Source organism: Uloborus diversus, chromosome 1 (assembly GCF_026930045.1).
Source record: "Uloborus diversus isolate 005 chromosome 1, Udiv.v.3.1, whole genome shotgun sequence".
Lineage (NCBI taxonomy): Eukaryota > Metazoa > Arthropoda > Arachnida > Araneae > Uloboridae > Uloborus > Uloborus diversus.
Genome location: NC_072731.1, coordinates 218640643 through 218656152, shown reverse-complemented (window position 1 = coordinate 218656152; position 15510 = coordinate 218640643). Strand labels below are relative to the sequence as shown.

Below are 15510 nucleotides of genomic sequence, written 5' to 3'. Positions count from 1 at the left end.
TTTCCACCAACAGGTGTGCCAAGAGAACGAACCAAAGCCATTTTAGGTTATTACGCCAAGTCTGGAAATAATTAAATCCAAAAAAGCGTAGCCCCATTAAAAGAAATAAAATGTATTTGATTTCACAGCATAAGTGCAGAGAAAGGAAATAAATACACCCCCCACCCCCCTTTTTTTAAAAGCTAACTTGTATAAGCACTTATATCTAAGTCCTCCCCCCCCCCTGGCACTTTTTTTAAAGCTTCCAAACTCGCACTAAGAACTGTAGTTAGTACCAAATATTTTAATATTTTGATCATTACATAATTGAACATGTAATCTCTGTGTATCAGAAAAGATAGGAATTATAATGCAATATGTTAGCATCTTAAAAGCTACTTCAGAAAAAATGACACACTTATCAAAATTGAAAAAAGCTAAATTGTAAAGTAGAAAACTTCAGTTTATAGCACCCTCTTGTAACTTGGTACCCGGGGTGATCGCCCCTCTCTAGCAACTGCAAGACAATTCGTAGTATCATAGTGACATCTGATGGTTACTGTCAAATGGACACATGAATATCTATTAAATGTTTTGAAGAAAGATGGCAACCCATTTGAGTTGCAGACACTTCAGTCTATTCACAAGGCTGTGCTAATGCAAAAATAACAACATTCCCACCTTTAATTTGATTGCTTCTCACACTCAACAATATTATTTATTTTTTAACAGAATCTATAATATTATTTGAAAGATAACATAGGTTCAAAAATAATTTGAATAAAAGAAAAGTAATCTGACTTCAATAATGAGCAATTTAAAATACATTTAATAATTTTAATGGCTGCTTTCTCTTACAATAAAATTTTCAAAAATGCAGAATATCCTAAGTAACAAAATGAATATTTTAAAGTTATTAGAGGAGAAACTAATTTTGCAATATAGAACTGTTTTAGCAATAACTTTTCAAATAATTGAAGTATTTGGAAGTCACGTTTTAGATGGGCCACTTCCACTGATTCAAAGGTGCTTCTTTTTGCAACGGTTCCCAAGCCTTCCAACTAGTCATCTTTCGAGCTAACATCAATTCTTTTTCTGCTTGCAAAATTAGCTCTTCAACTTGCCCACAGTTAATTTTTTCTTCAAGCTTGCCAATGTCAGGTTCAGAACTAACAATCGCGAGTCGCTCTTCAACTATCTTTGAAGTATGTTGTCGATATGCGGCATCTTTCGGTATGTTTTCCAATGCCCTCAATATTTTATTGTAGTAACTAGTTAAAGTGTGATGAGGATGTTTAGCAACAGCTAAACCAGTTAATTGAGTGCATTTCTTCAAAGCAGAAGCCATGTTTGTTGATGTTTCTCTTTGGTTGATCTTGAAACTAGTTACAGTTACAGGTAAGATTACTCCAAAGATCGATTTTCACTCACTTTAACGGTTATATGAGATGTTCACTGCAACCGTTAAGACTTTGTTGTGATTCAGTCCGTTTGTTGTCGTTCGTCGTTGTGTGTTTCCGAAATTTTTAATATTTCTTTCCCTTGTATTTTGTTTTCGTACGTATTTAAAAAACCATATGATTATTTAAGTAATATATTTACCTTTTGATTAAAATTTTTTCCTTTAGTAAATTAAATTTCATTCCATTCTCTAAAAGAAATGCAGTAAAACGATTATTCCATGTAATTGGGACCGGGCTGTCCATGGAAAATCAAAAATTTCGGGTATTTAAAATCGCGTCAAAACTTTTGACAAATTTCAGCAAGTTTATTAAAATTAAAAGTTTTTTTATGTTCTTTCCAAATTTGTCTCAGATTTACCTTTTATAAAATGAAATCACTTTTCATTTGACATGTAAGCTGATTCACAATTACAAATTTAGAAAAAATATCTCAAGCAATTTGTCAGCTTTTGTAACAAATTTTGGTAGACTGAAAATGAGATTTCAACTGTCGCAAATTCGATTGAAAGCATCAATTTTATAAACAGATGTGTTGAAGTTAATGCTTTTTAACTACAAATGGATCATTCCAAAAAATAAAGGTCCCTTTCAAGAATTTAAGAAATAAAAAAAAATATTTTTTTAATAAAAAATATATTGAGAGGGTTGTATGATGTTCAAGAATACAATTTGATTCTCAACCGCAAACTTTTTTTAAAATATTAATCGCAGAAGTTGGAATAGGTAGAAATAAAAAATTGCTCCTGTGCTACCATAATCTAAATAATCTTCTGATACTTTCTTATGAAAGAAAAGAACTATTTCTATGGTGCGGAGATCTTTATATAAATGCTCTTATAATTTTTTGTATATGAATATTTTTCCTCTTTAAATGGACACATCATGCTAAACTAATGAATGTGAAAAATCGTAATTTTCAAATTTTATGTTTCTTGTAATATTGGATATAACTATTTTAAACTATCATTTTTTAACTCTTAAATACCTGTATCTGTCTCTCTTTTATCTTATATAAATAATTAAAACACTGAAAATAATTAAAAAAGTCAGGTGGAAAAAAATTATGTTCAGTGTTTTGACTCTTCTGAAAAGTACCAATTTTCATATTAGTTAACTTAGCATGGTGCTGACAATATTATCTCCTCTGTGTTACCATCATTGAATTCTGGCAATACAAAACCTTATGTCATTCGGTATAAATCTGATTATCAACTTATTCTGGTATTGAAATGCAGTAACACAAGTTCTGAAGATTAGAAAAAAAGAGAAAAGAATAGATCACAAAAGACGTGGTTTTGAAGTCGAAGAGAATAACAGCTAAAAATAGGCTTGCCAGACGTCACGGTTTGACCGGGACAGTCCCAGAATTGAGACAAAATCCCGGTGTCCCGGCCGGTTTTACTTGGCGTCCTGGAAAAAAAGATCTGGTTATATGCGACCAAAAATGTTTTGAAATAATAATTAAGAAGGATTATTTTGAATAATTATTCTCTTTTTTCACTGCACTGTATGAAAAATGAAAACGCACAACTCGGCGCCAGTCGTTTATGATAGAGGTAAAATAAATCTGCATCAGTTGAAAGAGTATTTTCTTTTATGCACAAAGCATGGTCTGATGATAGGGGTTTCCTGAAAAATTGTACGGTTAAAGGCATAATGACGTGTAAATATACTATTGGATTGTATTGTACCAATTTTTACGATAAGATTAAATCTTTAAAACAATTTATGAAAAAAGTCCTATCCAACGAAAAATACTTGTAATAATTAGTATTTTTTCCCCTCACTTTAATTGCTTCTTGTTTATTTAATTTGTAAATATTGTCTTGCAAAAAATTTAATCTTTAAATTTAAATGCTAGTGTGTCATTTATGATTACCCCTAATTTAATTTCATAATTAGGACCATTTTTTAATAGCATTAAGAAAAAACTACATTCTAAAAACCAGCTGCCAACAATAAATACCCTCGACACTGTGGGGGGGGGGGGAGCATTTCGGTGTCCCGGTTTAGCATTTCAGAAATCTGGCAAGCATAGCTAAAAATATCCCCACCCATCTTCAACCTAAAGTAGTTTTTATCAAGAGCATGGCCATTGTTGCATTGAATTTTTCATCAGTTCAAGTAGAAGTCGAATCATGTCTGTATGTCAGTCAGGGTTAAAAAATATCCGATATTTTCAATCAGGACAAACTCAAGTCTGCAAAAGAGTAAATGCATCCTCAAATCACTCTTTAGTTTCTAAAACTATTATTACAATACATAGAGACTTGAAATAATGTATCTTTCATTATTTATAGCTAATATTTCATTTTACATTTTTATCAGTTTTAATGCAGTTAATTTAACGTTTTAGCTGCTTTACTTATTTTTCTTCTGTTAGCTACTTTTACATAGTTACATGATTCAGAAAAAAAAAATGCATTAGTCCGTGTATAGTCATTAGACATTTTCTTTTTTTCTGACCAATATTTAATATTTGATTAGGCACTTTTAATATGAATTAAAATTGTTACATTATGAATAATTTTATGAATATAAAATAAAAAGGAGTATTATATTACTTTGTTATAAATTAATGATATATTAATAAATCATAAAAATATAGCACATAACTTTTGGTTATTTTTAATAATAAATGAACAATATTACTATGATTAAAATAATTTTTATATTGAAAATACCGTAGTTGAAATAATAAATATCAAATTATCATGATATTTTCAAAATAAATATCGGATATATATCAGTGAACCCTGAAGTCAGTAGATTACTATTTTACTTGTTCCTCGTTAGACTAACGAATTTTATTCTCCATCTCTAATACATTTACTCCTTCACAAAAAGTTCTTTTTTTCTCCCTCCATGCCTTTCTAACTAATAAAGAAAATGTTCATTAAAAAAAAACTAAGTGCGATAACAGATGTGGACATTTTTTATGCTTTAGTGTGAAGAAAAATTGAAAGTGTGAACCTTTAATGTTAATATATTTTTATTTTATGTTTCAGAATTTTAAAATGATTCAGGAACATCCAGCAGAAAAAAAAGATACACTTCCAAAACCAGAAGAAGTATTGCAACAACTTCAGATTTTTTTAAATGGAGCTACTAGAATTGCAAAGGCAAGAAATGCTGAAGTTGCCCAAGCTGCTATATGTTTGCTGAAATCCACAGAAGCTGCAAGGGATGCAGTATTGGAGCATGCTTACAACCTGTTTGATGAGTCTGTTAATAATTTTCTAAAACTTGAAATAGAAGAAAGAACATCAGATGCTTCATGTGGCAATGATATCATTATTGAAGAAGTTCATAAAGTACTTTCAGAATATGTTGAAAAGGAGGCAGAAACATGGGCTCCTGTAATTTCTTCTTGGTCATTAGACTTATTAGGTTATCTTAGCAGCAAGTATGCTGATCGAAGAGGGGTTATGCATTCAAGTCTTCCAGAAGTCTTGCAGTTGTGGATGGCTTGCCCACCAACAAGAACTCTTATTGATTTGACTACACAATGTCTTTCTACACTTATTAGCAGCAATCCAGATTCTTGCATTGATGCTCTAATTGAGACTTCTGTTCGACATTCGCCTCATTTTGACTGGGTAGTGGCCCATATTGGTTCTTGCTTCCCTACTACAGTCATCACACGAGTTCTAGCTTGTGGTATGAAAGATTTCATGCAACAAGATATTACCGATGAAGCCAAACTTAGTGCAAACAAGAATCCAAAGATTGCATCAGTAGTTGGTATTCTTGGACACCTTGCTACTCACCATGACAATGACACCCGAAATGCCATACGGAACTTATTCAATGAAAGCTTCTCTGATTCGGCAACTAGAGAACAGTTAGCTGCTGGTCCATTCCTGCTTCACTTAGCTGCTATGTCTGATACACTTTCTCATGTCATTTCTTCTGAATTTGTTAAAGTTGGTGAGTAAAATTCCTCAATCTCTAGTGCAGAATAGAATTTTTTAATGGTTGGATTTATATTTAAAATTTATGAAAATAATTTTTGGTACATTCAAACTTGCTTCTAATGATCCCTGATTTAGGGAGAAAATCAGAAACATTTTTTTGGTACTATGTTAAGCCTATAGAGCATAACTTGCTTTTAATGAGCAAACCCCGCTTAAATCAAGCAATATTTTTGTAATTCATATAATTTCTATTGACTTCCAGCTCAGCATACCCTTTTTTGGTAAATTTTCTTTAACATTCCAAATTCAACCAAACTTAATGACAAATCATAAATCCCGAGAACAAGACATTACAGCCAGGGTTGGCAAAAACTCAGGTTTTTTTAAAAAAGCCCATGGACCCAGGGTTTTTTTAAATAAAACCCAAAAAAACCCAACTAAAGTTGGGTTTTTTAAAAGAAATGTGGGTTTTTTTGTCTTTTTTTAGGGAAAATGTGGGGGTACTTGTAGCATATTGTAGCGTAAGTATATGGACAAAGTGCAAAAATTGTCTTCGGGGAAAAAAAGCTGGAAAACTAGTTAAAATTCAGCATTTTCTGAAGAAAAGTATGAAAGACGAAAAAACCTAAGTATGGTGAAGTTTCGGGTTTTTTAATTTTCATTATTACCAACAGTTAAGGCAAAGTTACTTCTCGAGTGATAAAATCTATTGTTCGTTTTTAATTACTACGTTTTTTTTTTTGCATTTTACTTTATTGTATTTATTTTGTTATGCAAAACTACTGTAGAACCTCAAGTAGTTTAAATCCCTTTTTACTGAATTCCAGCTTAATCAAGACATTTCTTTGAATTTTATGCTGCCTGTTTTTCTATTTCTGTGTACAGAGTTAGAAATATTCAACTTTTTCGTAAGATAATGAATATACTGTATCTGTTCTGTCGACCGTTTGAAAAATCTGTATTTCTAAAAAATATACCTTGTGTTTATTCGAGATTTGTGATGTGTTGGTTAGCAGAAAATAATTAACATGAAAGCCTTTTAACTAGATCAGTTTCCTCTGTACACATATTGAGAAATCAGACGTGACAGGACTTGGTCGAGATAATTTGAGTTATTTATTGACCAGTTCAAGAAAAAAGTTAAATACATTTATTTAAAATCTTTGAAGTATTTTTTTTAATGCTGTTAAGAGTTAAGAAATACTATTAAAGTTCAAAATTCATTTTTTATGTTCATTGTCTGCGGTAAAGAACAAATAAGAAAGAAGTTTAAATTGTGAAAGTATTTAAATTATTTAAAAAAAAAAAAATTCTCAGAAAATTTTAAAAAACCCAAAAGTGGGCTAAATAATGGGGTTTTTAAATGGGTTTTTTCAAAAAAACCCATTGGGTCCAACCCAATTGGGTCCAATTCGGCCAACCCTGATTACAGCACTTTTTTTAATTTGAGGCGTAAAGAGACATTTAAAAACTATATATGTGTTGTGTGTATATGTGTATTCCTCCAGTTCAAAGCAAAGTAACCAACTTCTTCGATTTGTTTAATTTGTGTTACTTTTTTCTATCACTCTAAACTAACTGTAACTTTTCTGAACCTAATTTAGACCAGGAGTCCCCAAACTTTTTGACCAAAGGGACATTTTTGAAAATTTCCCCAAACTCGAGGGCCAATACACCCCAGATAGAAATAGCTCATCGTACAAATTGTAGTTGATAATGTAATTGATAATGTTGATAATTGTTGTAAGACAGAAGAACTCCATGCAATTTATTGACAGTATGGTTGTCCTGTCCAGAGACTGAAGTTTTGTCCTTGTTTGGGCTCATCAGTTTGGAATAGGGAATAATCAAGCTGAAGGCAGGTAAAAGCTATTTTTAATTGAGTGTTGTTGTGTCATTCCCATTTTTTTAAAATCATGTTTCAAATTTTTCATCTATTAAAATGAAAGATGTTGCAGGGCTAAAGTTTAGCACTGAAAATAGAACAACGAATCATTGTTTTAAGCTATTTAAATCACAGGCTAACATGGCTATTAGGAAAAAATATTATTTTAGCAGGGTAGTGGAACCTTGAAACAGCTTACCGGAACAGGTGGTAATGAGCAAGGAAGTAGATAGTTTTAAGACGGGCCATTGATCTTCACTGGGGATTGTAAATTGACTAGAACCAGCCTACTGGGCCTAGAGCCTGTTGCTGGTCGTCACTTTTCTATTTGTGTTTGTATAGATCAAAAATTTCCGACTAACCGAATTTGAAGTCAAATTAATCCACATGGGAAGTAAACAATTTTTCTCTTAGAGTCAAAACTCACGTATTCATTAATCATTGGATTAAAGCATTAAATAATCAAAGTTACTTTAAAACTCCTTTCAAACTAATTTATTTCAGTAGGTACCATGACATTTTTTTCCTTAATTACCAGTCTTTAGTTATTATTCATGATAAAATTCCACTCATTACCTATTAGAAATATTTTGTATAAACCTGATTATTGACTCTTATTGACATAGAATATTCTCCAATATATATATATATATATATATATATATATATATATATATATATATATATATATATATATATATATATATATATATATATGTATATATATATATATATATATATATATATATACATAATTTTTTTTTTCAAGTACCATCTAGCTTTTATTTTTTATTGGAGATCTTATGTAATATTCTTAATTTCTAGTGAAACAAAGTACAAAAATTCTAATGATATTTTTAACAGATAATACAAGAGCTGAGTTACATAAATGGTAGTAAATATCTTAAAATTGATGGTTACGTGTATACTGATATGTGTAATTAGAAACTCATACATAAGAAATTCTATCAGTGGAGTTTAAGATACCTAGTAATTAGTACTTCAAAGATTTATATATCTAAAGTCTAAACCGCTGCCATGGGCCAGATTTTAAATGTTTGCAAGCCATAGTTTAGAGACTCTTTAGACCATTTGAAGTATATTGAATATTTAATCAAACAGACACAAGTTGTTAACAGGCATAAAATTTTTCTTTCAAAATAAATATCAATATTTTTGATTAAAAAAAGGACTGTTCTCACAATTTTGTTTTATGAACTTTTTTTAATCTCTAAAATTAACTTTTTTCAAGCTTTTCTAAATAGAACAAAAAATATTTCTTTTTGACATATCTTCTGTTAGTAAACAGTATTTGCTGAAACTTATTTCTATTTCTCTATATGTTTATGAGAAATTACAACCAATTAAAATGAGAACTCCTGAACAATCTAATTAATGAAGGTTTTTGTAGTAAGTTACCACCCTAAGCCAGGGCTAAGGCAGAAATACATAAAATACACCACCAGCTCAGTCATTCCATCCAAGGACTTCAGTTTTCCTATTCCTCGCTGAGTGCTAAAAAGCACGAAACTGCAGGCCTTGGATGGAATGACTGAGCTGGCGGTGTATTTTATGTATTTCTGCCTTAGCCCTGGCTTAGGGCGGTAACTTACAGCAAAATACCATGCTTTGCCATCAATCTTTGAGTTGAACTGCACCATTGCTGTGGTCACTCATCTGGTGTGCTAATTCTACATTAGTTACCAGTTTGTTTGGCTCTCTTGGCTCCCTTTAGAGGTTTTTCGCCTCCAGCTCAGATACTTCCTATTCCGGGCTGATGAGTGCTAAAAAGTACGAAACTGCAGTCCTCGGATGGTATGACTGAGCTGGCAGTGTATTTTATGTAATTAATGAAGTTTTAACAATAACTTAAAAGTGACTTCTTGAGGCTGGTCTTATCAAAAATCTCAAGTACAATACATCAAACACTATACCTCTTTCAAATAGTTTTTGGCTATATGCATCAAAAAATCCAAGTACAATTATACCGAAGAAGAATTTAAATAAATTAAAATTAGTATTGATACTAATTAAGACCAGTGCCACATTGTACACAAACTTTTACTTATAAGTTAAATGCACTGAAAACTCCTCGTGCAAATCAGTAACAAAAAGAATCATATTCCAGTTTTGATCCATTTTATCATTATCTGAGAATAAGCTATGGCAAAACTTTATGCTATTGAACAAAGAAAACTTACTATAAGTGATAACTTCATTTTCATCCAGTAGCAGATTTACCATGTCTCAATTGCAAGGGGCTCCCACCACCATAGGAGCCCCAAAAGGGATGCAAAAATGCACATTATAAATGTTTTACACAGTTCTATGATGAACAAAGAGGCTTCAAAAATACATAGAAACAGGCTCTCAAACCTGTAAATCCACCATTGTTTTCATCTGGTACAATTCAAGCCAGTTCATCAACTAAGTTAATAAATTATTCATATATGCCTAAACAGCTCTATTTCCATTCCAGTACATAATTTGCACTGTGTATTTTCTTGCAATTTTCTTTCTGTATAATCATGTTTGAACAAAATACAAACAGGTGTGTTTTCTTGTTTTTCTTTGCTCAATTATTTGAATAGAGTAAGTAGCATTTGAAATAATTTCAGTATTATATTTAAAGCCTGTTATATGCCTCTAATGTTAAAGAAAACCTTTTAATAACTATATTTTTATCTTTTCAGTTACTCCTGAAGTATTAAATAAGATGTATCAGCAGGTTGAAAAATGGAAGTTATTAAAAATTCCTGGTACAGAAGGATTGGCAAATTTGGTTGTTCATTTGCTTCTGCGAAGTGATGGTGGTTGCCAAGTAATTCGTTGTTTGTTAAATATCATGCCTCCTTCAAATATTAATATCCATTCTGGGGTAATTTATTCAACTTATTTTCTCTTTTTCATAATTTTTATCAGCTTTATAAGCTGTCAATTATTTATCTAAGGGATTCATCCAATATCCAGTAACTATCTAGAAACTGATTTGGACATTGCATTAAGATGTCCAAGCATCCTAAGGGTATTCATGTATGGCAGACAAAGGACTGTGGATATTGGTTATCTAGTAAAACCACCAAGATGAATCCCTAATTTATTACTAATGTAATGGTTTGTCTGTGGTGGTAACCGGTTGATTACCTATGATTTGACATTTTTGTCTTGGTTTTCCTAGAAAAAGCATTTTTTTCTTATTGTCATGATGTTTATATTAATTCTTTCTCAACTAGATTGCAGTAGTGCAAATGCTGTACGAAAAAGACAATTCTCTCTGAATTTGTGCTTTGCAAGTACCAATTTTGCCTTTTATTCCTATTAATTAGATACAGGCCTGGCCTGAGGAATTTTGGGTCCATTTATGAACATTTTGAGGCAAAATTCTCATTAATCAAAATAGACCTTTGACGAAATGAACTAAACTGACTAAACTGATCTATTAAAGAAACTGACTAAAACTGATTCTTTAATAGGTGAAGAATCAGTTTTGGATCATAGGCTGAGTTCACAGTAACCTCCGATTTGGGTGCCCTTGATTGTTACTTATGTTCAAATCACTTATGTTTAAATCACTTTCCTTAAGGATTTTTAATGTAAATGTTTTTTTTTTAACTAGCTGAATGAAGTGAAAATAACTAATAATTAGTTAAATGTAATTAATATTAATGTTTTATGATATTTCAGATACGAGAAGCTTCTGGATTGATTTTGGATTTTGTCTTGCTTGAAATCCAGAGGCGTGCTTATGGTGGGGCAGCTGAAATTCCATTGTTGCATTTCTTAAAATCTCACATTTCAGATTTAAGTTTTTGTTTAGCAAATCCTGATACCAGTAAAGCAAGTTGGGTTTTAAATCTTTTGAAGTTGATTTGTTTCCACGGAGAAGAACCAGCTACAATATATGTCATGGGCTATTTAATGAGCCACATGGAAGGAGCATCACCTTACATCAGTGATATTTATCGAGACATCAGGATGTATCAACCAAATGCCCTTTGTTCAACTATTTCACATGAAATGGCTGAGCTAAAATCCAACAGGGTCAAGAAACCTGTATTATTAATACAAAATATTACCAATTTGTGTCAAAAAGAACTGTGGCACTCCATAATAACCGAAGGTATGTCTTCAAATCTAGAAGTATTGGCCGGGCAAATCAGCAGCCGAAATACAGAGTATTCGGATGCTGTTGTCGAGTTGCTGTCTATTTCAGTCAATCCTAAACAAATGCCTATAAGTTCTCTCTTCATAGTTTGTTCATCTGTTGTTAGTTATTTCTTTTATTTGTTATCTAGGGAAAACCTAGACCTGGTTATCAAAATTAATTTGATAAATAATGTAAAAAATCTACTGTCCAACTTGTGTCAGCAATCTTCTGCACAGCATGCAGTGTTGCGTATGTTGCTTGAAGGCATAATAGATAAAAATCATGCGAATATCTTTGGTTCTAAAGTAGCAAGTGAGTCACCCAAAGCAAACCTCAATAAATTGAATTTACTCAATGAGAACATCAAGTACATGTCATCAATTACACTCCCACAAAGCCATTCCTCTGTCTTCCACTCTGGCATAATTGGTTCTGGCTTGAGAAGTTTATCAAAGGTAAACCTTCCACAAAAAGATATTGTGCTGCTGAATAAACAAGTAATACTGGATGCAATACAAGTTTGTTGTAGACAATCATGGAGATTTCCACTTGATGATGTTTCAAATTTGAATAACCATTCATTAATTCCTGGAATGAAGATTGTTGCTCTTCTAATGGTTGAAATAGTGTCACCAGATGTTATGTTTAATGGTTTACCATGGCCTGATGAAGACTATTTGAAGGTATGTTATCAATTATTTTCAGTAACTTCAGTATCCTAATGCATTTTCTATCACAACTAATGCACGCTTTAATTTTCTTCTTGTGAACAGTCAGAGATATTTTTTAATTTACAACCAATAGACTTAATCTGTCTTCAAAAATCAACAGGAGAAATTACATTTATGGTCTTGAGATTTTGAAGAATGTTTAAGGTGGGCGTTGAAAGTTTTGAGCAATATTTATTCTTTAAAAGTTTACCAAACATATGTGAACCTTACATGTTAGAGAAGAAGAAGACTCAAATCAGTCTATTAATACTTTAGAAAATATGATGAATTCAAAAAGTTGAATTTAGAAAACCGTAGTTGGGGCAAACCTAACCTCGCAGCATTGTGATTAGAACGTGTATTGCCTTCACAATGCTGCTAGTTTAGGTTTGCGTCAACTATAGCAGATTAAAGATAATTGTGTGAGTGATGCCCGCAGGTATTGTTACCTACAGAAGAATATTCTAAAATAATTTATTTGTATAAGTTATGCTTTTAAAGTTCTTGTGGTTCAATTTTTATTGATTGCAGTCCATATTTAGACCACGGTCTGCCAGTTGCCGACCGCTGGTCTATGCTGTAGCTACCATTGCTTGATGCTCTGCTACATAAATTTCGTTGTTAAACACTGGTGTTTATATTTACATTTTCTTGTCTAAAATTAATCTTTCAATTTTTCTTTTTCTTTTTTTATTGTGCCAAATCTTGAATTTTGTTGCTAAAATCTACACAAAACTGCTGTTGATTTTTTGTATATTTGCTTTTTTTTCATAAATATCTTGTGCTTTTTGTTAGGTAACTGTTGAAAGAGATTTACACATCAAGAGAATGTTTGAAGATCATCATTTACTGTGGGACTTACTTTATTTAATTGCAACTGTGCATCCATCACTTTGTTATTGCAGTGTCCTTCTAAGAGCTGTCATGGCTGTGCTTCTCTCATTTTGGTGTAGTAGTCAAGAAAAGGCCACTACTAACTCCCCAAAAGAATTAGAAACTAGTCAACGTCTTATAAATATCATGGCTATAGGTCAACTCTTGCCTCCACCGCTTTCATACATTGATGAAGTTCTGCCATTGGTTACGCCCTATGAAGCATTTAATTTGCTGTCAGATATATGGCAGTATATGAGAGACAATGTTCCGAGCCCTGCTCTATTTTATTCAAAAAACTCTTCTTCAACAAGAGTGTGGAGAAATTTTGCTACTGATAGTAATGAAGGACAGAAATATTTCTGTGACAAAAAGTACACAAACAGGTTAAGGTTCATCTTGTTTGCTAACATAGAAAAATTCGGAGCTGTTTACGCAAAATTTTTCCCCGCAAAAAGTTAAAACTGTTTTCTTTCCTTTTTAAACTTCTAACAAAATATTTACCTACAAGCCCAGTTAAATTTTTGTCTTGTTTTATTGCTCAAAATTTATTGTTTCTTGCATCTACATGAAAACATTAACTAATATGCTACTACTTTGTCGATTCTTTTTCTGAATATGTGTACCATGCCAGGTATTCAAAAAAAGAATAAGGTACAGTAAAACCCCTCCAAACTGACACCCTTCAAGTGTGGACACCCCTCTTATGCGGTCAATTTTTAATTCCCCGATTCCAATGCAAATAACATTATTAAACCCCTGTCCTGCGGACACCCCTCTATTGCGGACAAAAAAATTTGTCCCGTTAGTGTCGCATTAGAGAGGTTTTACTGTAGTAACTGTGTTATAAAGTACTAACATGAATTTTAATTCCTGGAACAAAAATGAAAAATAAATAAATTTGTACAAAGTCAATTAATAAAAAATAATGATTTTAAAGATATTTGCTGGTTTGAACATTTTTTCCCTACCTGATTTTTACCCAGACTTTTTTATTAATCAAAACAGTATTTTTTTTTTTTTGTAAAAAAAAAGAAAAGAAAAAAATTCAACTTGATAATACAGTGAAAATATAGTGTTATTAACATGGTCATGCTCTAAAAGTGCTAATTGTTTGCCAAACACTTTTAAACATAGTTAAAAGGTATACATGACAAATATTAATTTTATTGCATTGTTATTATTAGAACTAATTAATGGGACATGTATAAAGAAACAGAATGAATTAATATTGTTGTAAAAATAAACTACTGTGTACTTTGTACCAGCGAAATACTAGAATTACTTCTTAACGCAATTATACTTCCACTATTTAGTCTTGCTTTTTTTTAGTAGTTTGACGTAATTTAGCTGGCATAATTGGGCTGGGTTACTTTTTCTTACGGCAGCAAGAAATAACAGAGCTGGTTAGTAATAATGCATGAATCTGCAATATGAATGAAAGTAAGAATGATTTTGTGTGTATGGTTATCATATGTAGAGTTTTCGAATATTATACGTGTATATGCAGGGGCGTGCACGGGGGGGGGGGGGGAGAAGGAACACCTGTTGTCCCGAGCCTGATGGGGGCCCCAATATTTTGAAAATGAGAGGTGAAATATATGTAGAGACGTAGGGGTAAAAAATATGGCGAGGTCTGGAAAAGTCATTTGTGATGGGCCCTAAAATTTCTATGCACGCCCCTGTGCATACGTGAGAACGATAGCAATGCAATATTATGACAGTTAATTCTTGCCCATCCTCAGCTACACAAAAAGCTAATGAAGAAATAAAATTTATTAAACTTTCCATAAATTTTGACTTGGTCAGAGATAAATATTAATTTAATCTCAACATAGATTTCACAATATAGTTTTTGTGCTAATTCTCACTTATTGATATTTGTATTTGTGAACAAAACACAAATGTATAACAGTAATAGAAAACAAGTCTTTTGCTTTAATACATACAATATACAAATACACTTGAACTATGACTTGAACTTAATGGAGTAATTCATTTGAAAAATTCAACATTTTTAACTGTAACGAGTTAACAAAAGAGACATTTTATTTTTTGACTGGAAAAATGACATCTTTGATGTAGTATGTACAATTGGGACACAACTTAAGAGATGTAATTCTCTATATGAGGGATTTCCAATAAGTGATTCAAAGGTACATGACTATTCTAATTAATTTTTCATTCATTTATGCTCAGGAAAAAAAAAACATTTCTCTTATATACAACTTTCAATGCTATCTGTTCAGTGTTTAAGCTGGGTTCAAAAGTTCTTTAGCATAAAAGCTAAAATTGAGGGGAAAATGTTAGCAAAATGCTAAAATGTTACACATTCTCATATATTTATATATGCCTCAGTGTGTTTCATCTCCAGTTCAAAATAAAATTCATATTTCATCTGTGACATCTTTGAAGAAATAAGTACAACAGCTATTTTTTAAAACATAAAATAAAAAAAAAAGAAAACATGATTGGTGTTTAGAATGTTGCAGTCCCCTCCTAACATAATGCTGGACATAATGCTGGATAAGACTAA

The 15510-nt window shown here is 31.6% G+C and overlaps 2 protein-coding genes across 2 annotated transcripts; one reads left to right on the top strand and one right to left on the bottom strand.

Annotated features, from left to right (window-relative positions):
* Window positions 1-802: 802 nt before the first annotated feature.
* Window positions 803-1357, bottom strand: LOC129224979 (NADH dehydrogenase [ubiquinone] 1 alpha subcomplex subunit 5-like). The gene has a single exon (XM_054859530.1). The coding sequence runs from the start codon at window positions 1325-1327 to the stop codon at window positions 977-979; it is 351 nt and encodes a 116-aa protein (XP_054715505.1). The 5' UTR covers window positions 1328-1357; the 3' UTR covers window positions 803-976.
* Window positions 1358-1459: 102 nt separating this feature from the next.
* On the top strand, window positions 1460-13933 carry LOC129224969 (integrator complex subunit 5-like). Its single transcript, XM_054859520.1, has 5 exons — window positions 1460-1536; window positions 4451-5372; window positions 9938-10122; window positions 10929-12074; window positions 12897-13933. The coding sequence occupies exons 2-5, from the start codon at window positions 4460-4462 to the stop codon at window positions 13434-13436; spliced, it is 2784 nt and encodes a 927-aa protein (XP_054715495.1). The 5' UTR covers window positions 1460-1536; window positions 4451-4459; the 3' UTR covers window positions 13437-13933.
* The last annotated feature ends 1577 nt before the right edge of the window (window positions 13934-15510 follow it).